This window comes from Schistocerca cancellata, chromosome 8 (assembly GCF_023864275.1).
Source record: "Schistocerca cancellata isolate TAMUIC-IGC-003103 chromosome 8, iqSchCanc2.1, whole genome shotgun sequence".
NCBI classification, from domain to species: domain Eukaryota; kingdom Metazoa; phylum Arthropoda; class Insecta; order Orthoptera; family Acrididae; genus Schistocerca; species Schistocerca cancellata.
This window is the reverse complement of record NC_064633.1, coordinates 311,557,075-311,582,183: the sequence shown is the minus strand read 5'-3', so window position 1 is coordinate 311,582,183 and position 25,109 is coordinate 311,557,075. Positions and strand designations below refer to the sequence as shown.

General features: G+C 42.7%; 1 protein-coding gene across 1 annotated transcript in view; it reads right to left on the bottom strand.

Moving 5' to 3' along the window:
• The window catches only part of LOC126095266 (fat-like cadherin-related tumor suppressor homolog), an 892,347-nt gene that overhangs the window by 234,709 nt on the left and 632,529 nt on the right, over positions 1–25,109 (bottom strand). The window contains exon 5 of the mRNA XM_049910026.1: positions 2,600–2,661. Within this exon, the coding sequence (XP_049765983.1) occupies positions 2,600–2,661 (62 nt within the window). The remainder of the gene's footprint in view (positions 1–2,599; positions 2,662–25,109) is intronic.

Genomic DNA, 25,109 nt, shown 5'->3' with positions numbered 1-25,109 from the left:
CAGAATGCACAATGGTCATGAATGGATGCAGGTGATCAGACAGGACGTTTATGTGCGTTTCACGTGTGAGAGTCGTTCTAGACGTATCTGGGGGGTCGAACATCACTCCAACTACACACGTTCCACACCATTACAGAGCCTCCACCAACTTGAACAGTCCCCTGCTGAAATACATGGTCCATGGATTCCATCCCCTCGATACAACTGGAAACGAGACTCGTCCAACCAGGCAACATGTTTACAGTCATCAACAGTCCATTGTCGGTGTTGACGGGCCCAGGCGAGACGTATAGTTTTGTGTCGTGCAGTCATCAAGGATACACTAGTGATGTATCGTTGACTGGTCCGTACGCTGACACTTGTTGATGGCTAAGTGTTGAAATCTACAGCAATTTAGGGAAGCGTTGCACTTCTGTCGTGCTGAACGATTATCTTCAGTCGTCGTTGGTCCCGTCCTTGCAGAATCTTTTTCCGGCAGCATCGATGTGGAAGATTTGATGCTTTACCGGATTCTTGACATTCACGGTACACTAGTGGAATGGTCGCACGGGAAAATTCCCACTTCATCGTTACCTCGGAGATCCTGTATCCCATCGCTCTTGCGCCGACTAGAACACCAAGTTCATACTCACTTAAATCTTGATAACCTGCCATTGTAGCAGCAGTAACCGATCTAACAGCGCCAGACACTTGCTGTCTTATGTAGACGTTGCCGACTGCAGCGCCGTATTCAGCCTGTTTACATATCTCTGTATTTTAATACGCATACCTATACTAGCTTCTTTGGCGCTTCAGTGTAAGTGGGCTCTACTGCCAAGTTCTTTGTAAATTTGACTAGATTTTGTAATCACTGAAAAAACATCACGCACCTTCTCAACCCGTCAAGTTCCATATCGTTACCTCCTCCTCTTGTGTGTGCTTCACTCTTTTTGTCAGGTAGCGATTTACGTAGTATTTACAATAAATCTAAATTTATCTTACCTATTGTCACGAAAGTTGCAGGAAATTCACTGAGCGAGGTGTTGCAGTACAGCACTTATCAGAGACTCTAAGCACCGTTTTGGAGCAGTACACTTCACGAAATGTAGGCTATACCTAACTCTCATACAGCTGGGCCATAATACATTTGCTGTCATCGAGGTGGCTGTGTAGTTACCACAATGGGCATTCATTCCGAGGAGCGAAGCTCAAGTCTCCATCCATATTTAGGTTTTCTGTAGTTCCCCTTAACTGGATCCAGTGCCCCTCCTCTGCCTCTGCCGGAAATTCTTAGAATATCCCCTGAATGAAATATGCATGAATTTTTTTGACAAGAATCCAATAACGGTTAAAGGCACTTGGATCACACTTTTCGTTGTTATTTTCATGCATTACCAGCCTCAAATAATAATAGCTATCCTGACATCAGAGAAATCAACTACTTTTTACGTTTTCCTAGCATGATTGACAGATTGCACATTTTCTGCTGACCAGCCGTGTTAACGATTCCATTTCTATCCGTTTTCTTTACGTTTCTGTCAATTCTTTCAGTAAAAGCGTTTTCTTCTGTTTTGTTTCTTTTTGTGTTCACGGTAACATGTTACATTAATGTTAGGTTCTCTTGGCATTATATATTTTTCTTATAGCTTTCCTGGTGTCAGAAAACACATCATAACCGAGTAACTCGCTGAATAGAGACACTGCTAACCATCTAGCGATCTCTTCATACAGAACTTGTCCACTATACAGGGCGTAAACGCATAAATTTGAAAGTACACGACACTAGAAGTAAACATATAGTCGAAAATTCATACCTTAAAAGCTACGAGTAATTTTACATCTTCGATACTGTGAAGCAAATCTCTTCTACTGCAAGCTCTTTGCTTTCCACATTTTGGGAAGTAGTAGTATGGACCAAAACAAGAAAAAATGTCCAGTTAACATTTGCTCTTAAATGTAATCTTTAAAGTTATGAACAATAGTTCATTAGAAGAGTTGTGTTTCCAAGTAGCGAAGATGAGACGTGCTCATAGCTTTTAAGGTATGCATTTTAGAGCATATTTACTGGACATTTTTTTCTTATTTTGGTCCACATTACCGTTTACCAAAATATGGAAAGCAAAGAGCTTTCAGTAGAAGAGATTTGCTTTACAGTATCTAAGATGAAAAATTGCTCGTAGCTCTTAAGGTATGCATTTTCGACCCTATGTTTACGGAGACTTTTTTGCTTCTAGTATCGTGTACATTCAGCTGTATGCATTTACACATTAGTTATGATATACCCTGTATAGATATAGAAACAACTCTTCACTGACTAGATGTTAAAACAGCTCTTTACTGACTAGTATTCTGACGTATACTAGAGACAGATCCTTCGAAAAGTAACGGCAGAACTTGGTTGATTATGTAAACTTTCCCAGCATATTACCTGATTGTGTTCTTTTCCGCTCTGCAACCGGAACATACAGTCATATTGACACCATATTTCAGCGGTCCGTCTGAAGCTACACTCAGACGAAAAGATGGCAGTCGGCGGATCGTTGAAATACTGCGTCAAAGTGACAGAATTTGCATAATAGTATACAAAAATGTAATGGCTCGTGTTACGGCGTCGACTTACCTCCAGAATGTGCTCCGCCATGGTCTCCCTGTCTAGACGACGACTTGTTGTCTTTATCACGCCTGAAACAAAGGAACATCAAATTATTATTTTTCGTTTTTCTGCAACATCGTACAACGCACATGACCAATTCTAACTGTTCTCCTAGCTTTATACTACGTGGAATAAAGTACCAACGAGAAATTTCCAGCCAAAGTGATGAAAACTTTCTAAAGCGTGGTAAATTATGAAGGAAGAGGAGAGAAATGTGCCCTAAAGCTAATTTGAAGGAACTAATTTAGGCAGCAGTCATTGAGAACGTAAAAATACCATGAAAAGAACATTTCTTTTCACAACGTTACAGGAATTTTCCGGTCACCTCCGGGAACAATTTGACTACTAAGCCACAGAAAAAAATCAAGATACGATCATAGGATTTTTCAACCTGGAAGAAGCGTTCGACAATGTAAAATGGTGAAAATGTTCGAAATTTTGAGAAAAATGCGGGTAAGCTGTAGGGAAAAACGGGTAATATGCAACTTCCACAAGAACGAAGAGATAACAACAACTCTGGAAGACCATGATCGAAGCACTCGAGTTAAAAAGGATGTAAAAACAGGAATGAAGCCTTTCGCCCTAGTGTTCAATCTATACATCAAAGAAGCAATTACAGTTATAAAGTAAAGACTCAAGAGTAGGATTAAAATTCAAGGTTGAAAGATATTAATGATAAGATTCACTGATGACATTGTAATCCTCAGTGAAAGTGAAGAAGAATTACAGGATCTGTTGATTGGAATGAACGTCTAATGAGTACAGAGAATAAAATGAGAGTAAATCGGAGAAAGACGAAAGTAATTGAGAACAGCGAAAAACTGAATATTAAAATTTCCAATCACGAAGCAGCAGTAGTAGTAGAAGCTTTATTCATCCGTAGATCTCTTTTCACATGGATATAGGATATGTCAAAATATTTACAAGTTTAGATCAATTTCAGATAAGCTAATTTGTATACACAAACATTTACAGACTTCTAGTTTGATTTACTCCAGGTATACAACACTTTTTTTAACAAATAACTTATTAAATAATGTAATGCCACACTGTTCACTCATACCTCACTATCAGTCACTGCTCACACTATACACACATTGTTTCATAACACTTCACTCACTACATACACACACTGGTGATCTCTCGACCATTTTCTATACCGCAACTTCCCATTTGCTATCCGGAAAAACAGTGTCAGAATCCCTCTATGAGTGAGAAGTTGAGGTCAGTAAGAGGAAGAGGTGTTAGTATTGTGCTATGCATAGCTTCGGGTAAGTTTTTCTAGAAAAGCAAAAAAGAAGGAAAAAAACATAGTGCGAAGGTGTTACGTGGAATGTTGGATGTTATATAATCATTATTATTATTATTATTATTATTATTATTATTATTATTATTATTATTTATTTGTATAAGTTTTTTTACCATACCCATACTCTGTTGAGACCTGAGTTTCTCCTGTCATAGACAATTTTCAAACAACATACTCTGTTTCATCTAATAATCCGTCAATGTAAAAAATGTATTGCATAATAGGTACTTTTTAGCTGCCTTCTGCAATTTCTTTAATCTCTCTTGGTAATTTATTGTACAGTTTTATTCCTTGGTAGAAAATGCTGATTTGAGTTTTACGTTTATTTTTTCTTGGTAAATATAAGTTGAGTCTAGTTCTTGTTTCATGGTCATGGGCAGAGCTATTTGTGCAGTAATTACCAATGCTAGTTTTGATATGTACAACTGACTGGTAAATGTATTCACACGGAGAAGCTAAAATCCCCAGTGTTTTGAACAGATCTTTACAATGAGCTCGACTACTATTTTTGATTATTATTCTTATGGCTCTTTTCTGAAGTTTGAAAAGTGTGTTTATATTTTGTGCATTTGTTCCCCAAAAAAGAATGCCTTAGCTAAGAACTGAGTGTACATATGAATAGTATGTAACTAAAATACACTGCATGTTACACACTGATGACAGGATTCTAAGGGCATAACATGCTGATGACACTCTGTTTGCAAGTAGCTTTGTGTGTTCACACCACTTCAACTGAGAATCAATATTCATTCCTAGAAATTTTTGCATTTGTTACACAGTTTAAAGAGGTGCCATCTACATTTAATTTAACATTGTGATTTTCCCTCTTCAAACTGAAATTCATGGCATTAGTTTTCTTTATGTTCAATGTCGCTTTATTGCTTATTGACCGATTGTAAACTTCCTTGAGAATTTCATTTGTTTTCTGTGCAAGGAATTCTCTTGTTTACTCAGTGACTATAATACTGCTGTCATCAGCGAAGAGAATTTTTTCACCATGAGTTACATTACTGGGAAAGTCATTGATGTATATCAGGAATAGTACTAGTCCTAATAGATTAAGTCAAGGAATTCTGCTTTGTAGGCACGAAAATAACCCATGATGAACGGAGCAAGGAGTACTAAAAAGCGAACTAGCACAGGAAAAACGGCATTCCTGACCAAGAGAAATCTACTAGTATCAAACATAGGCCTTAATTTGAGGAAGAAATTTTTGATAACATACGTTTGGAGCATACATTGTACGGCAGTGAAACACAGACCGCGGAAAACCGGAACAGAAGAGAATCTAGATATTTGAGATTTGGTACCACAGAATAATGTTGAAAATTAAGTGGACTGGTGAGGTAAGGAAAGAGGAGGTTCAATTCAGAATCGTCGAGGAAAGGAATATATGGAAAACACTGACAAGAAGAAAGGAAAGGCTGATAGGACATTTGTTAAGACACCAGGGAATAACTTCCATGGTACTAGAGGGTGCTGTAGAGTGTAAAAACTGTAGAGAAGGACAGAGAGTGGAATACGTCCAATAAATAAGTGAGGATGTGGGTTGCAAGTGCTACTCTGACGCGAACAGATAGGCACATGAGAGGAATTCGTGGTGGACGGGCCGCTTCAACCGAGCCAAAGGGCCGATGAGAGAGAGAGAGAGAGAGAGAGAGAGAGAGAGAGAGTGTGTGACCGCAGGTCCGCTGTTTCTGATGACATAAAGGATTTTGGAGACAATCTAAGCAGCCCACTTAGATTCTTTCAGATGATGCAGTCATCTAGCGTCTTGTAAAGTTGTCATATGACCAAAACCAATTGTAAAATGATTTAGAAAAGGTAAGTGTGTAATTTGAAACGCGGCGCAAGTGTGAAGCTGTCCACATGAGTAACAAATGGAATCCTCTAAATTTCGGTTAGACGAGAAATCACACAAATCTAAAGGCCGCCAACTGAGCTAAATACTTAGGGGGCACAGTCACGAGTAAGATATGATACTCGAATTGCGGTGCCAATTATTAAAACAAAAACTTTTTCGCTGCAGCAGGATCTTCTCATGAAATTTCAATCTCCAACTACATCCTCAGAGTGTGAAAATATTTTGTTATTGGCAGCCTACGTAGGGAGAAATGATCATCACAATAAAATAAGAGAAAGCAGAGCTCGCACGGAAAGATTACAGTGATCAGCGCGTTGATCGAGGATGGAACGTAGAAAAGTAGCCTGAAGGTAGTTCGATGAACACACTTCCAGGCACTTAAATTGTGAGTTGCAGAGCAATCATGCAGACGTAGGTGAACTAATGCCTTGTCCTCAAGTGCTGTTAGTAAAGATCTAGCTGAAACAGATTCAAAAGCGTTATCACAACTACGAATCTCAGACACCGCTTTATACACCATCAGAAATTTTGCAGTTGTTACCTAATAGCTACGTGTTCCATGGGTCACAACGCACGATGTATCTTACGGCATGGTCAGTTTATACAACATTAATTTAACTGGTTATTTAGATACTGCTACATGATCAAGATCTATAGATACAAAAAGTCGTGTGACTAGGGCCTCTCGTCGGTAGACCGTTCGCCGGGTGCAAGTCTTTCGAGTTGACGCCACTTTGGCGACTTGCGCGTCGATGGGGATGAAATGATGATGATCCGGACAACACAACACCCAGTCCCTGAGCGGAGAAAATTTCCGACCCAGCCGGAAATCGAACCCGGGCCCTTAGGATTGACACTCTGTCGCGCTGACCCCTCAACTACCGGGGGCGAAAACGATCTACAGATGATTTCACGTCAGGAAAAACATTTGGTTTCATCACACAGGTAATTATGTAACACTTTTGCACTAAATAAAAATAAATAAGGAAATAAAAATTCTTCTGTGGAAAAAAGCAGTTGTGCTGAAGTAACTACTACTTTCACATTTAGGTTTGTTATATACCAAGCGTTTAACAGCACTGGGTAAAGGATCAAAATTTTGGTAGCAGCTTTATTCACATATTTCTCAGCTATAAAGTCAGATTAAATGACGAGCAACGAAGATAGTTTCTTCTTTTAGTGCTGTAATTTTGGATGTCATTATTCCCTCTGAACTCTAAGGATTATATACAACAAAAGTTACGAGAGTAAATACACTGAGGAAAAAATCGCAAGACCAAAAAATAATTAATGTAGAGTAATGAAATTTCGGAAATACATTTGTCTATGTATTATATGTAAGTGATTAACGTATCAGGACCACAGATTAATGAACGCGCGAGATAAGCCATTGTAGATGTGCAATGCTGATACAATATTAACCGGTGTAACCGCCAGAATGTTGAATGCAAGCAAGCAGACGTCCATGCATACTGTTAACAGGTGCCAGATATCAGTTTGTGGGATGGAGTTCCACGCCTGTTGCACTTGATCGGTCAACACAAGGACGGTTAATGCTGTTTGCAGATGACGCTGGAGTTTTCGTCCTATGATATCCCGTATGTGCTCTATTGGAGACAGATATGGTGATCGATCAGGCCCAGCAACATGAAGACGCTCTGTGGAGCATGTTGGGTTACAACAGCGGTATGTGGGCGAACGTTATCCTGATGGGAATAAGCCCCTGGAATGCTCTTCATGAATGGCAGCACAACAGGTCGAATCACCATACTGACGTACAAGCGTGCAGTCAGGGTGCGTGGGATAACCACGAGAGTGCTCCAGGTATCATACCAAATCGCACCTCAGACATAACTCCAAGTGGAGGCCTAGTGTGTCTAGCAAGCAGACAGGTTGATTGCAGGCCCTCAAATGACCTCCTCCTCATAAATATACTACCATCACTGGCACCGAAGCAGAACCAGAGTTCACCAGAAAACACAACAGTCCTCCACCCAGCCCTCCAATGAGCTTTCGCCGGCAGGAGTGGCCGAGCGGTTCTAGGCGGAACAGTCTGGAACCGCGCGACCGCTAGGGTCGCAGGTTCGAATCCTGCCTCGGGCGTGGATGTGTGTGATGTCCTAAGCTTAGTTACGTTTAAGTAGTTCTAGGTTCTAGGGGACTAATGACCTCAGAAGGTAAGTCCCATAGTGCTCAGAACCATTTGAACCTTTTTTTTTCCAATGAGCTTTCGCTTGACAACAATGAAGTCCCAAATTGCGGTGGTTTGGGGTCAGTGGAACGCGTACTACAGGGCTTCTGGCTAGGAGCTGTCCTGAAGTAACCGATTCGTAACAGTTCGTTGAGCCACTGTGATGCCAAAAGGCTGCCTAAACTGCTACTGCAGATGCGGTACGATGCGCCACAGTCATACGCCGAAAACGAGGTTTTTCTCTTTTGCGAGTGCCACATGGCCCTCTGAAGCCCGAACTTCTTGCTACCATACATTTTCGTAATCACCGCTGACAGGCAGTAGTCATATACAGTGGCCATATTTCTGCCAAGTCTTTCTGAAGTACCGCAGAATGAACATCCTACTTATCGTTGCCCTGTTAAACGACCTCGTTCGAACCCAGTGAGGTGTTTATAATTGCGTCTTGGCGTCTTATTCAATTGACCAAGTCCAATCTCAAAGGTAACAAACGCTCATGACCGTTACAGCGTGTATTTAAAGCAAATCTGATCTTCATCCTCACAGTGGCGCAACGAGCGCCATTCTTATGCGGCTGGCGCAAAATTTGAATAGATGTCGTCTTTCAGATATAGAAACACACCTACGAACGTTTGTTCATATTGCACAATTCCTTCTTGGTGCTGAAATTCTTTCCTCGTCCGTGTAAGTACTCGATGATGTAGTTAAAACACACAACTCCTTGAACAGTAGTAGAAAAGATAGCCGAGGGTGGTAACGCATATTGATCTAAGGGCACACTTTTGTGCACTTAAGAGTTTCTTTCTTAAAGTCGATATCCCAATACACAATCCCATACGACTTTACTGATTGGAAAGTGGAAAAGTGTACTAACTTACTGCTTTGTGTCTCTCCAAGGCTATCAATGAAAGGAAGCGCAGGAGAGACTGAACTGAGCTGCTTAAGAAGCTACACAAATTGTTTTTTTTTTTTTCTTTAATCAGTTTAAATTCTCATCTAAATGTAAATATATTTTTTTGTTGATTGCGTCTTTCCTAATTTAAATTTATCACTAGTGTTGTACCCATTGACGTGCAGAATTAAATATGCTGTAATTTATTTGAATTAAGAGCAAATGTCCATTTGTAGAAAACGAGTCAATAATCCTTCTAAACACGTTACATACAGATCGAAATTCCGAGTAGCAATAAAACATACACTATTGGTTTGTTAACTCAGACACTGTAAGTAAACCGTAATTTCTGAGTTTCAGCAACTCACTTCCTGTAATTTTTTGATTAGAGTGGAACTCATATATTGATCGTCTTATTTATGGATTAATGAGACTACGCGGATGCTTTCAAGCACCATTAAAAACCATCCATAAAATTCCAACTGATCTTTACAATCTACAGTGGTTTCGTTAAGTAATTCTGTTTTACATACCGCTAGTGAGGTTACGTTCAGTAATGACGAATAATTAAATTAGGGCTGGAACACAAAAGGTTATCAAGAGAGTCCCTAAAATCTTATTTCCAGGATTTGTGCGAGCAGACGTTTTATACTTTCATGTTCGATGTGTGGGAATTTTGTGCTGTCGTGGCATGTGAGTAGTTTAACTTCCAGCATCTTAGATGTTATTATGCTTGTTCGTATTTTATGATAGCGGCGAAGGAAAAATAAAAAAAAAGGATAGAGAGATTTTACAGTCACGTCACCCAGTATAAAATGAGAAATTTAATAACTTATTATAGAGGACCCAGACTATACCTGGTTTAGACTAGTCCAATTCACAGGGAATTTATTTTTACAGAGACTGCAGATTCCCATCAGAATAACTAACAAAGAATAATGGGATACAATATTACCTGTTGCCCTGGAAGGCGTTGCCGCTAATGTGGTACAGCGGTAATTTAACGTTTCTCAGAACCGTGTAAATTCTTCTTAGCCTGCGAGAGGAAATATCGCCGCTGGTGCCATTAACGGCGTTTTCACAACTTTATCACGATATGAATATCAATGGGAGCTGCATTATTAATGGTTAGCAAGTTTGTGAAGTTGGCGCATTCGCCGCGGACGGGCGGCTAACGACGTTGCACGCTGTGAAGGATCGTTTATTTTCGAGATCTGCGGGTCCAAGAAACTCCGCAAGAAATACGAAAAAAAACTTGGTCAGGAATCAGAGATAAAAGGATTCACATAAAACGCTGACATACTCCTATAAATAGCTAACAACTTTCCCTTTACAAAGACTGATTCACGAAACAACATGATACATGTGCTACTCAGTCACTCCGGTGCCTAAAGCGATAGTTTGCTAAATTACGTTACGTAGAATTCTCCGTGAGCTTGTGAAATCAAACGTAAACATCTTGAATTATTACTTCCTTTCTTCTGTCGGTCTTGATCAGTTCCCCTTGCGTAGACGATTTTAATTCTTTGGATGACAGAATAAGCTGAAAGAGTGCACCTCTATGGCACATACACTGTATGACTGCATCCATAAGAATTTATTTTTATTTATTTATTGCGCTTTTCATTCTCTACTCTAAGAAGCATGAAGTTTGAGATCCGGCCCATTACAGAGCCGCTGCTAAGTGTGTGTGTGTGTGTGTGTGTGTGTGTGTGTGTGTGTGTGTGTGTGTGATGTGCTATGTGCACTACAAGAAAAGAGAAGACTGAAACAGTCAAATTACAGCATCACCACCAATTGCAGATTAGATTCTGCCCAACGTAGTTCGTTATGGTCACCTAACGTTTCTTTCCCTTTTTCGTGTTTGTCCAAGTTTAACACCTCAACGTCAGTGTGGCTGTTGTTTTGAAGAATTTAATAACTGTCTGAGTGGTTGCCCTGTTTTTAAATTCCTACTGAGTGCTCCACATGCTTGTTTCTATTAGACATTTTGCTTTACATCTACGCTTTGAAAATGCGCGATGTCACATCCAAAGAGGCCAAAATGCAAGACTTTTTGCAGGGTTTAACTGGAATATAGTGGACTCAACTACGAAGTCGTTCTGTTTGGTCGGGACATGGGAGCGATTTTGCGGAGGTGGGTCGGCGTGGGGGGAGGGGGGGGGGGAGGAGAGGGGGGGGAGAGAAAAAGGGAGGCACAACATTCTTACGAAAATCTGTGACTGCTGTGTGTCATGATGTCATTCACAATTATTTTGCGGGGCTAGTGTAATATTAAAGATTCGTACGATGAGTCCTCAGATGTTTCTCTTCTTTTCTGCGTTCTTTAAAATCCGTAATTATTTTCGTTTTTTCCTTCTGCAGAACTACGTTTCTTATCTTGCATGACATGACCGTGATCTCGTTAACCTGAAAGTGTTCTGTGAGAGTCTGAAATTATTTTCTTGTCAATTTTTCTCGCACTCCTAATAATGAATCCAACTGCAACTTCAGTGAATGTTTCTGGATAAAGAGAACTACTTTTAGGCATTTTTACCGTATCGTGTGATGGATAGACTCATATGCATTCTGAGTTTCACAAGTAGTGACCTGTTTTGACGGTTAAACGAAGCACGAGAAGTACCGCATATTGCGTACGTGAGTAATACTGTGTCAATGAAAGTGCAACTATAATTTTCTAATGAAACATAATCTGAAATACCATATAATGCGAAAATTAATTTATTTTCACCAACTTCCCTTCTACGGATGTGCTTAACGCCAGGCCTGGATCCCGTACCTCGTTAAAATATTTGCAGAACCGTTTGTAAATATCGCCGGAAAAAATGCAAGACCCTTAAAGGCAAGGTCATTCTACTGACAAGTGAGGTGACAGGTAGCTCATCATTGTAGGAGTATATGATAAATTCAGTCCAAATGAAACACACATGTTACAGTAAAGGGTGTCGAAGCAGTCGCATCAATACACAGCGTATCCTCCTGTCGCGGCAAGACAGTCGTCCATTTCCGCAAGGTTATGAAGGTGCCGAATGCCATCCTATGATAGACTATCCCAAGCATCTTGCGCCTTCTTGCAATTCGGCAATGGTTCTTGCAGTCCCTGGAAACAACTAAGTTCTCACTTCATCATGTGCCACACGTCTTCATTTAGCGCCAAATCTCGTGATCCAGGGTAGCAAATGTACTGGACGTGCATTGTCCTGCCGAAAAAGCACATCACCTTCCTGTCGAAGAAATGGCAGTAGCATGGGGATAACATCCTGTGCAATGTAGTGGCGACTGGTTCTTTAGCCTGCAGAAACATCAAATGTGACCGAGGGTTGTAACATGCCCCCCCCCCTCCACACACACACACACACACACGCCATGAAGCCTGGTAAGCGACCTGCGTGTAGTGGGCGAATGCGCCCTGGAATAGGCAGTTTACCAGGTCTGCTCCGTACACGCGTACGTCCATCATTGGCATACAGACTGGACATAATGTCATCACTGAAGACAACAGAGCGCCAATCCACTTTCCAGTCAGATCTTTCACGGTAGCCACGTTTGGCGGTGTCATGGCGTCACGGTAGCCTGGCCGGAGGCACATGGTTCCCAATGGTCCCTGCTGAGACAATAGGTGTAACATGTGCCTGGATTTCGTCCCTGGATGGTGTTCGGTCGGCCACTGCTGGTCTCACAATTCGTCGATCTTGATGTGTATCTGTACTACGCGGACGTCCAGAACCTGTTCTACACGTATGGGAATGGACCACAGACCGCTGCTGAAAGCACCGACACACCACCGATACACTGTGCCCAACATGTGCAGCAATCCGTGGATACGTCCATCCAGCACCCTGCAGGCCCAGAATGCGACGTGTTCAAATGGGTGAAGCTGTCAACAGGAGTATGTACTCGTCGGTAGCGTATGGTTCTATCTTAGAATGAATGTTGCAAGCATGGTTCACCTCCAAATTCAGCACAGTTACTGCCCGCAGAGTGAAAACATAGGGTGTACAGAAAGGGCCCCTGAGCACCATCAGATTACCGATAAGCGTGACGAATGAATCACTAGCACTGCAACCCCACAATACACATTTACACTACTGACCATCAAAATTGATCCACCAAGAAGAAATGCAGATGATAAACGGGTATTCATTGGACAAATATATTGTACTAGAACCGACATGTGATTAAATTTTCGCGCAATTTGGGTGCACAGATCCTGAAAAATCAGTACCCAGAACAATCACCTCTGGCCGTAATAACGGCCTTGATACGCCTGGGCATTGAGTCAAACAGAGCTTGGATGGCGTGTACGGGTACAGCTGCCCATGCACCTTCAACAGTTCATCAAGAGTAGTGACTGGCGTATGGTGACGAGCCAGTTGCTCGGCCACCATTGACCAGACGTTTTCAATTGGTGACAGATCTGGAGAATGTGTTGGCCAGGGCAGCAGTCCAACATTTTCTGTATCCAGAAAGGCCCGTACAGGACCTGAAATATGCGGTCGTGCATTATCCTACTGAAATGTAGGGTTTCGCAGGGATCGAATGAAGGGTAGAGCCACGGGTCGTAACACATCTGAAATGTAACGTCCACTGTTCAAACTGTCGTCAATGCGAACAAGAGGTGACCGAGACGTGTAACCAATGGCACCTCATACCAACACGCCGGGTGATACGCCAGTATGACGATGACGAATACACGCTTCCAATGTGCGTTCACCGCGATGTCGCCAAACACGGATGCGACCATCATGATGCTGTAAACAGAACCTGGATTCATCCGAAAAAATGACGTTTTGCCATTCGTGCACCCAGGTTCGTCATTGAGTACACCATCGCAGGTGCTCCTGTCTGTGACGCAGCGTCTAGGGTAACCGCAGCCATGGTCTCCGAGCTCACAGTCCATGCTGCTGCAAACGTCGTCGAACTGTTCGTGCATATGGTTATTGTCATGCAAACGTCTCCATCTGTTGACTCAGGGATCGAGACGTGGCTGCACGATCCGTTACAGCCATGCGGATGAGATGCCAGTCATCTCGACTGCTAGTGATACTAGACCGTCGGGATCCAGCACGGCGTTCCGTATTGCCCTCCTGAACCCACCGATTCCATATTCTGCTAACAGTCATTGGATCTCGACCAACGCAAGCAGAAATGTCGCGATACGATAAACCGCAATCGCGATAGGCTAGAATCCGACCTTTATCAAAGTCAGAAACGTGATGGTACGCATTTCTCCTCCTTACACGAGGCATCACAACAACGTTTCACCAGGCAACACCGGTCAACTGCTGTTTGTGAATGAGAAATCGATTGGAAACTTTCCTCATGTCAGCACGCTCTAGGTGTCGCCAACGGCGCCAACCTTGCGTGAATGCTCTGATAAGCTAATCATTTGCATATCACAGCATCTTCTTCCTGTCGGTTAAATTTCGCGTCTGTAGCACCTCATCTTCGTGGCGTAGCAATTTTAATGGCCAGTAGTGCATGATACCCTGGTGCCACTGAACAGATTCTATGTATTAATATCTCAACATAGTCACCATGGCGGCGAACACATTTCTCCCAACGAGAGACCAGTTTGTTGATACTGTCACTGTAGAATGTTAGACTTTGTTGACGGAGCCACAGCCTTACCTCCGCTTGCACCGCTACATCCCTATCAAAGTGTGGTCCTCAAAGGCGCTCTTTAAATTTCTGAAACAGACGAAAATCGGATAGGGCCAAGTCGTGACTGTATGTAGGATGATCGACGACAGTGAATCCAAGACATCCGTTTGTTGCGGATGTCGCAGCGCTCGTGTGTGATTTAGCATCATCAGGGGAAAGGAGGGTGCTCCAAGGGTGGACGAACTTCTGCTCGGTGACCCGCCGGTTGTGCCCGCGCATATATTTCCAAGGTTGGTTCGAGCACGCTGCAAAAGTTTCGCTGGGAAGCCCTTACACATCTTGCATGCAGTCCCAATCTCTCCCCATGCAATTCCCACATTTATGGAGCCCTGACGAAAGACATTCGTGGCATCGACCTGCTTCGCATGAAGATATGCCCTTATAAAAAGACACACACACAGCACAATTCTAAGTTCTATTTCGACAGAAGAGTCCAGAATTAATCGAGCGTGATATTTATCTGTGCACGCTAAAAGGGATAGAGAAACCGGAAGAATAGCGGGTATTCCAGCATCGACAGCGCCGCCCTGGCTCGCACTACTTCCGCCATGCACCAGCACTGCCCAGCCACTGCTACAGTGCTGGTTATTTTTTGTGTTCTACTGTCCATATTAATGCATACCGACCAAATAAATACCGCACTAGACTAATTTTCGACTGTCCTATCGAAACAGAACGTAAAATCTCGCTTAAAAAAATTGTTTTTTGTAAAGAGGAAAAAAAATTGTTTTTTGTAAAGAGGAAAAAAACCGACGCTTCCTGTCCTAGCTGGCCATCACACAAAAGACGTGATCAGCAGAATTGTTTGGGTTCATTTCAACTACACATTGCAAAAACAAAGTTGCAAATATCTGCCAAAACATTAGAAAAAAATGCGCCTGACGACTCTTAGGACGGGCTCTCTATATGTGCACGACGGTCAGAAAAAGCCTGAAAATTTTTTTATAGATGTTGCAGGGTATGTTGTGCTCAGAAATAACTGTTAAGAAAACAATTCGATACGCTGCGCCGTTTCCGAGTTAATTAGCATCGAAGTTTACCAATCAGGCCGCTGCGCGCGCAAAGCATATTGAAGCGACCCGCCAAAAACGGTATCGCCAAACGTGTTATTCGTTTGGATTCCCAAAATCGAACAAGAAAGGGTCACAAAAATTGGACTCGGAATGGTAGTAAGGATCCAGTCCGAGCTAAAGGCTGAGCAGTCTCGCGCCCTATCACCTACGCTTTGAGAACAACTGAAACTAATTGTAACCGATGGGCCGCTTGAATTCGCTAACTTCAATGTTAATTAACTCGGAAACGGTGCAACGCATAGAAATGTTTCTTAACAGTTATTTTCAGCACAGTCTACCTGCAACATCTTTACAACCTTTTCAAACTGACCAGTTGTATATCACCTGGTGTGTCGGTGGTATGTGTAGAACTGTTTCTTAACAGTTATTTTCAGCACAGTCCACCCTGCAACACCTTTGCAACCTTTTCAAACTGACCAGTTGAATATCACCTGGTGCGTCGGTGGTATGATTGCCTCAATGCTCACGCCTATTAAGCCTAATTAGCATACTGGTTCTGGAATTACACCCTTTCAACGGAGACTTTATATATAAAGTCCCTGTTTAAAGGGTGTATATATTTACCGCACGCACGTCGGAAAGACACGACTGCTACACTAATCCCTTGCCCTGTTATGGTGTTTATACATCCACATCAGACTCGCGCTACATAGCATATACGCTGCAGCTGCGCTCTCAAATGGAAACTTTCTGATCGCTTCTTACACCGGGTGGTTATAATTAAAGTGCAGCTACTCACAGAGGTCCAGTGTGGGCAGTAATTATCGTATAGTGACGAAACTTTAGGCTAATTCTAATGGGGTAATGCGGAAGTGATTTACGCTGAAAATAAATTAGTTCCGATTTTGGCCACCAGGTGCAAATCTAGTGACGTGAATGCAGGGAAGATTGTCAGAAATATTTCCATATGTTATGGCTTACGAACGGGACGTGGGCAGAAAAGTCAGAAAGGCAAAATGTTGATTTTTATTATTAACCGCCTCTTACACAGTCAGTTCAATATGAGCACAGAAGGCGTTGACGAGATGCTATACAGCGCCAGATTTACATCTGGCGGCCAAAATTGGAAGTAATCTATTTCCAACGTAAATCGGTGCCGCATTACAATATCTACCAAGTATCGCTGCCGTATGACAACGCACAATAATTATAGCCCACAATGAATCACCGTGAGTAGATGTAGTTTAGTTACAACCACCGAGTGGGTGTATATATTAAACCATAGACGACTGTGAAACATTACAGGTGGGGATGACGGCAAATTATATTTGTGTGTGTGTGTGTGTGTGTGTGTGTGTGTGCGTGCGCGCATGCGCGGGAGAGGGGAGCAAGGGAGAAAGGGCAGCAACGGCAGCAACAGATTGTGAATTCTGCCCCCTCCCCCTCCTCAGCCGCCCCCTCCCCCTCCTCAGCCACAGAACCGATCCTCGAATCCGTGACTGTTTAAAGCGAATGCTTGGATGGTTTCCCTTAAGGCCCATAAGCACTCGGCCAGCGTAAGCGAATGGACGTCAACCAACCGCTTCGTTGGCAGAGATTTTTAGAAAAAATATATGAATGGTGCGAAAAGTAGCAGTTGTCCCTAAATACCGAAAAGTGTGAGGTCATCCACATGACTGCTAAAAGGAACTCATTAAACTTCGGTTACACGATAAATCAGACTAATCTAAAAGCCGTAAATTCAACTAAATACCTAGGTATTACAATTACGAACATCTTAAATTGGAAGGAACACATAGAAACTGTTGTGGGGAAGGCTAACCAAAGAATGGCAAGACACTTAGAGAATGTAACAGACCTACTGAGACTGCCTACACTACGCTTGTCCGTCCTCTTTTAGAATACTGCTGCGCGGTGTGGGATCCTTACCAGATAAGACGGACGGAGTACATCGAAAAAGTTCAAAGAAAGCCGGCACGGTTTGTATTATCGCGAAATATGGGAGAGAGTGTCACAGAAATGATGCAGGATTTGGGCTGGAAATCGTTAAAAGAAAGGCGTTTTTCGTTGCGACGTAATCTTCTCACGAAATTCCAATCACCAACTTTCTCCTCCGAATGCGAAAATATTTTGTTGACACTGACCTACATAGGGAGGAACGATCACCACGATAAAATAAGGGAAATAAGAGCTCGTACGGAAAGATATAGGTGTTCATTCTTTACACGCGCTATACGAGATTGGAATAATAGAGAATTGTGAAGGTGGTTTGATGAACCCTCTGCCAGGCACTTAAAGGTGATTTGCAGAGTATCCATGTAGATGTAAATGTAGATTTGTTTCGCATGTACAGGCGGCAAATCGGAGCCAACGAAGTGGTTGACGTTGGCTGCGGTTCGGTCTGCTGGCGATAACATGAAAGCGTTGGCGGTTGGTTGGCGATGGGTCCCCTCTCCCAGTGTGGAAACCGCGTCAAAAGTTCATTGTCACAGTAGCTTTTTGTTGTGTCTCTAGAATCGGTATGTATTTAATTTTTTCAGGACAGCCGCAAGTCGCACTTTTTTATTGACAGATATCGGTCTTCAACAAGAACATCATCAGAATAACAAGTACAGTAGTTGGCTGTTAAATTAAAGAGCGAAACGAGTGAATAAAACATATTGAGTGCGACTTGTGGCTGCCCTGAAACAATTTCAACAGTCACTGTTTCCCCTGCAGGCGACACCTGCTCTCGCTAAGGGTGTGTATTTATTGTGTTTTAAAATGTTGGAATATAAAGTGGAATATGGATACAGCATTAAAGCTGATAGTTCTATCGTGAACGAGAATGTTTATTGGCTCATACGAACTGCGATTATAAAAACAAACTGCAAAGGCTAGGCGGTTGGAGGGAAACAACTCAACTATTAAAAGGTGATAGGCACGACGGGAGTGACTATTAACTTCCTGCTGCAGATACAGCTCTTCTAAAGATATCAGATATTTTAGCGCCAACACAATTCAATAACAGCTCGAAATACGTTGCTTTCATTACGGAAAAAATTAAATAGCCAGTACTCTAAGTCAGCTTTTATGCGGACATTAATTTTGTCCCACCGCGCAGGTGCTTACTTTTTAAAAGAGACGTCTCCCATCAGCGTTGTTTCTTCTTCTTTTTCTTTTCTGGTGATCAACTTCTTGTAGAAAAATAAATGCTGCTCATGCGACGAGTGCTAAGTTCTCTTCTTCCCTCACAACATTGGCCGGTGAAATTGTAATTAAAACATTACCTTACGACAATAAGAAAACGGGAGCAACGTCGGCAAGTTATCAGTGGCAACAGCGATTCCACTTGGCCGAACCCCTTGGCGCCAAGCCTTTCGCTCGGTGTGGCTGAGAAGCCGACCGCCAGTGTATTGGTGACCAACGTTCGGTCGAATCCGATTTCTGTCGTCCGTGGGCCTTCGCTGGCCTAGTGTGCACGCGCCTTTAAAAGGGAGAGAACTGATTCCCTACCGCATACTCGTACCTGAGCTTTTGCTCTATCGCTAGTGACCCCGTCGTCGGCGGGACTTCTTCCGCTCATCCCTTCTTCCTACTTCGACCACAGAGATGGAGGACACTTCATAAATGTAAATGTCTTGTGACTAGGGCCTCCCGTTGGGTAGACCGTTCGCCGGGTGCAAGTCTTTCCATTTGACGCCACTTCGGCGACTTGCGCTTCGATGGGGATGAAATGATGATGATTAGGACAACACAATACCCAGTCCCTGAGCGGAGAAAATCTCCGACCCAGTCGGGAATTAAACCAGGGCCCTTAGGATTGATATTCTGTCGCGCTGACCACTCTGTAAGTAGGCTGTTTAGGTTTTTATGTTGGTAACGCCACGTAGTGCTCTGTATGAAAATCACTGACTGTGCTGTGTGCAGTCTTTGGCTGCTTTGCGTTGTTGGAAATTTTGCTATTGTAGTGTTGGGCAGTTGGATGTGAACAGCGCGTAGCGTTGCGCAGTTGGAGGTAAGCCGCCAGCAGTGGTGGATGTGGGGAGTGAGATGGCGGAGTTTTGAGAGCGGATGATCTGGACGTGTGTCCATCACAGAGAGTAAATTTGTAAGACTGGATGTCATGAACTGATACATATATATATATATATATATATATATATATATATATATATATATATATATATATATACTTACGTTACTTTAAACCAGACACAAATATTAAAATATTACACAAAATTAAAATGGAGAAAACGACAGACTGGACACAACTTTCACGAAGAATCCGAGAGGCCATGAAACTAGCACAAGCACCACGAACACGGAAACACCGTTGGTGGAACCACACATGTGACCAAGCTATTGACCAACGAATCAGTGCATGGAAAAAATTTAGTTGCCATAAATCCCAAGAGAATTGGATGAACTTCTTGAAAACACAGAAGCAATCAAGCAAAATCATTCGCAGTGAAAAACGACAGTATGACAAACGGCGACTGACAGAGATCGAATCGGACTTCATGAAGAACAATACAAGAAACTTCTACAGAACGTTCAGAGAAAATATGACTGGATATCAACCACCCAACTTGTGCTTCAGAAGACCGGATGGAACCCTAGAAACCAATACCAAAAACAATTGTGACATTCTGGCAAAGTACTTTGAAAAACTGCTCAACACGGACCCCCCCCCCCCCATGGAAGAAATGATGACAGAAACGAGCACATACAATCCAGATAGTGAACCTCCAACTCTAGAAGAAGTTAAAGAAATAATAAAGTCACTCAAGAATCGTAGAGCACCAGGAGAAGATGGCATCATCGCGGAAATCTGGAAGTTACAAGACCCAGAACTCACCAAAGACATCCACAGGATCTTGGAAGACATCTGGAAAACCATGAAAATTCCTGACGACTGGAAAACTGCCCTGATACACCCACTACACAAAAAAGGTGACAAGACTAACCCGAACAACTACAGAGGAATATCCCTACTATCGGTCACATACAAGATCCTCTCTAAAGCTTTACTGAACAGACTAGAATGCCAAACCGACCACTTGATTGGGGAATACCAAGCAGGCTTCCGTAAAGGGCGGTCTTGTGCGGAACAAATTTGGAACCTGAAAATGATTTTACAACACAAACAGAACCTGATCATTACCTTTGTTGACTTCAAAAAGGCGTACGACTCTATCGACCGGAAAACTCTCTTCAAAATTCTAGCAGAATACAAAGTAGACAACAAAACACGAGCTATCATAGAGCAAAGTTTAACCAACACGACCTCCAAAGTAAAGTTCTGTGGGGAACTATCAGAGCCCTTCGAAATTCGCACAGGTGTCCGACAAGGCGATGGCCTCTCACCTCTCCTTTTCAATCTGGTGTTAGATAAGGTCATAAAAGAATGGGAAACATCACAACAGGGGATAACCTTAGGAAACCTACAGATTAAATGCCTGGCTTTTGCAGATGATTTGGCGATTGTCACGAAAGGTATAAAGGAAACAAAAGACGCTATTGAAAAACTGCACGAAATCGCGTCCAAAACTGGACTACAGATCTCTTACGAAAAGACACAGTTTATGAGCACAAAGAAACTCTCATCTCTGAACACAAAGTATGGCACGATTTACAAAACAGCAAACTTCAAATACCTCGGTGAGACACTACAAATGAGTGGACATAACAGAGACTCAAATGAAGAAAGAAAGACTAAACTGGACAAGGCATACAAAGTAGTGTGGAATCATTACAACAAGAAGTCTATCTCACAAAAAGCCAAAGTACGCCATTACGACACGGTGGTGCTCCCCGAGGCACTATATGCAGCAGAGACCACACTAATCCGAGGGCATACACGTATCAGACAATTAGAAAAAGTAGAACGGAAAATACTTAGGAAAATATTTGGCGCAACTAACAACAATGGAATATGGATCAAGAAACCTACAGAGGAACTGTACAAACATACGGAGACAATCACAGAAAAGATTAGAAAACGCAGATTACAATTCTATGGACACCTATACAGAATGCCATCACACAGGCTGACCAAACAGATCTTTGACTGGGTAACCACTAGAAACAACAAATGGGTGGCAGAGGTAGAAAACGACCTGAACCAGCTCAACATAACAGCAGACACAATAAACGACAGAATAAAGTTCAGAAACATCATTAAGAAAAGTAAACTACATGAGATACAATGCGACAAACGAACAGGCATAAAATGGACCGAAGAACGAAAGCAAGATCACAGCCAGAAGATGAAAGAAATATGGGCAACCAAAAAGGCAATCAAGATGAAGCCGAAGACACGAAGCCGACAAGAAGCATCGACAGAGGACCGGAAACAGAAACACAGCGAGCGAATGAGGGAAGTTTGGGCAGCAAGGAAGGCAGCAAAAGGAACTGGCCATGTAGTGTAGTCCAAATGCGCTCTTTAAGGGCAAAACACCAATAATATATATATATATATATATATATATATATATATATATATAAAGACTTTTGAATATTATTAAGGTAAATACATTGTTTCTTATCTATCAAAATCTTTCATTTGCTAACTATGTCTATCAGTAGTTAGTGCCTTTAGTAGTTAGAATCTTTTATTTAGTTGACAGTATTGGCGCTCGCTGTATTGCAGTAGTTCGAGTAACGAAGATTTTTGTGAGGTAAGTGGTTCATGAAAGGTATAGGCTGTTGTTGGTCAGGGCCATTCTTTTGTAGGTTTTGTTGAAAGTCAGATTGCGTCGCGCTGAAATATTGTGTGTCAGTTTAGTTCAAATGGTTCAAATGGCTCTGAGCACTATGGGACTTAACTTCTGAGGTCATCAGTCCCCTAGAACTTAGAACTACTTAAACCTACCTAACCCAAAGACATCACACACATCCATGCCCGTGGCAGGATTCGAACCTGCGACCGTAGCGGTCGCGCGGTTCCAGACTGTAGCGCCTAGAACCGCTCGGCCACCCCGGCCGGCGTGAGTTTAGTGTTGATCAGAATAAGTAAAGAGAGTAATGTCTGAGTACGTTCAGTTTTGCTCAGCTGTTTGAAAATCAAATAGTGTAAGAGGTTTATCAGCACAGTAATTCAATAATTTTTCTAACGGGACGTTTCAACTCAGCTACTGAGGGCGCACTAGGTCACTTAATGAAAGCACATTACGCAGTATATCATAAAATGAAGTTGGACTTGAGAACCACGGCCACTCAGAGTGTGGGCACCAGCCCGCCGAACGACAACTAGTACGACAGCTAGCACCTCCGTGATCCTGCGCCCATGCTACAGACTCTTTCTCCGCAGCAGGCACCGCCCCACGTTCATCCGCCCGCCGCCTGGTTGTGAGCGCAGGCCGCTATCAATTTCCAGCGCTGATCCCCACTCTCTTCATCACACGAGCTCAGCTCTCCGCTCCTGTGCGCAGGGCACGCCTTCCGGCGCCATTCGCAGCCCTGGCAGCTCCCACTGTGGGAAGCTGTTCCCCCGACGCGGCTGGCTGTCTTACCCGGCGCTGGATAATGCGGATCACCGGGTGAGGAACGATATGGCACATTGCTCCCATCGACGACTGACATCTCACGCCTGCAGTGAGCTAGGGACGACGCGTACTGGCACAGTACGAAGGAGTCCATCGTCTCCACGTGTATGGCCATTGTTCAAATGTGTGTGAAATCTTATGGACCTAGCTGCTAAGGTCATCATCAGTCCCTAAGCTTACACACTACTTAACCTAAATTATCCTAAGGACAAACACACACACCCATGCCCGAGGGAGGACTCGTACCTCCGCCAGGACTAGCCGCACAGTCCATGCCTGTAGCGCCCCAGACCGCTCGGCTAATCCCGCAAGTGTATGGCCATAGCTGTTTCCAGTGTATACAAGATATATTCATAAATTTGTACCACTTCAAAAAACTAATGAAAAGAATTAGGTTACTGTTTGTTTGCAGGTACACCGGGTTACAGCTGGAAATCCTCGCGCCACATTACCGTAGACAACCGCTACAGGAGCCGGAACAGAATGGTACAGTCCGCTGAGTATGGAGCGGTAATTCCGTTTTCCGCAGTTGAGCATGACAAAGCTGGTCGCCCAATGGGTCCCGAGGCTGTTCAGGCACATTCAAAACGCCCGGCGAACCAAACCCAGCAGTGGAAATGTTCACCTCTTTGGTTGCCTTGTAAGAAGAAGTATCCTCATGACACGGAGACATCTACACCTATTTGACTACCCTATAAATCACACTTACGTACCTGACAGAGCGTACATCGAGCCACTTTCACATTTGCTCGAAGCCCTTGTTGCACACAGTTGCCGGCCGTGGTGGCCGAGCGGTTCTAGGCGCTCCTGTCTGGAACCACGCGACCGCTACGGTCGCAGGTTCAAATCCTGTCACGGGCATGGATGTGTGTGATGTCCTTAGGTTAGTTAGGTTTAAGTAGTTCTAAGTTCTAGGGGACTGATGACCTCAGAAGTTAAGTCCTATAGTGCTCAGAGCCATTTGAACCATTTGCACACAGTTACAGCAAATAAAAAGCTTATTAATTCTGTAACTCAAATTAGATTTTATCATGCATCACTCCCTAACCATTATCAGTGGATACACGTTCGAGATAATTGTTATTGGTGAAAGGTGTACATATTAGGGGAAATGGTTATGAAAGATGTACATATCTTGATAAATATAATTTTGTTTGGTAATTTGACAGTTTATTTGGAATTTTAAATACTTTGAGCTTTTTTGCATGCCGAATACATGAGTGATACGTACTCTTTGGGTACCAGAGCTATTGGCTATTATGTAGAGCTTGAGCGAGCGAAGAAGTCGGAAGCCGAAGCCGTTGTCGAGTCGTAGACAGAGAGAGAGAGAGAGAGAGAGAGAGAGAGAGAGAGAGAGAGGGAGAGAGAGAGAGAGAGAGTTGTGTGGTGGCAGAGTGAGGAGCTTGGATGGCTTACGTACCGCACAGAGAATTGAGAAGCTCCCTTGTGTGACTGGGGCTAGAAATGGATTCTGAGTGATTTCGTAGAGAGATGACTCTTTCGGAGAAAGATAACATGCTTCTAGTTTCATTCCTTGCAAGTTATAATAGGGAAGTATGTAGTGTAAAGATTTCATTTTGTTTAATAATATTCACATGTTGGTAGCCAGGGTGAATAAGCAATCATGTGTTCAGTATTCTAATTAGTTAACTCCCACAACTGTTCGTTAAAAGTATTTCATTAGGAAAGCAAAGAGTAAAGTTTACGTAATCTAAACGTTTTGTGTAAATTTTATGATACATGACAACGCTATACTCGTAAAATGTTTATCGAGCATTTTAGCTCAAGTTTCTTTTGGGTCATTAAAGGGATTAAACACAATCGCAGATTACTTTCCTATTCGTTTATAAGTATTTCTTGAAGCGTTTCCCCATTATTAGATAAAAAGACAGCTTTGGCAACACCTGATCCGTCACGCCATGCTCTACTGTGTGAACGGCGTATCATGTTTTCGGAAAGAGAACTTAAGTTTAATTTGCTAATGCATCTTGATAAATAAAGTAATAAAGGGAGTT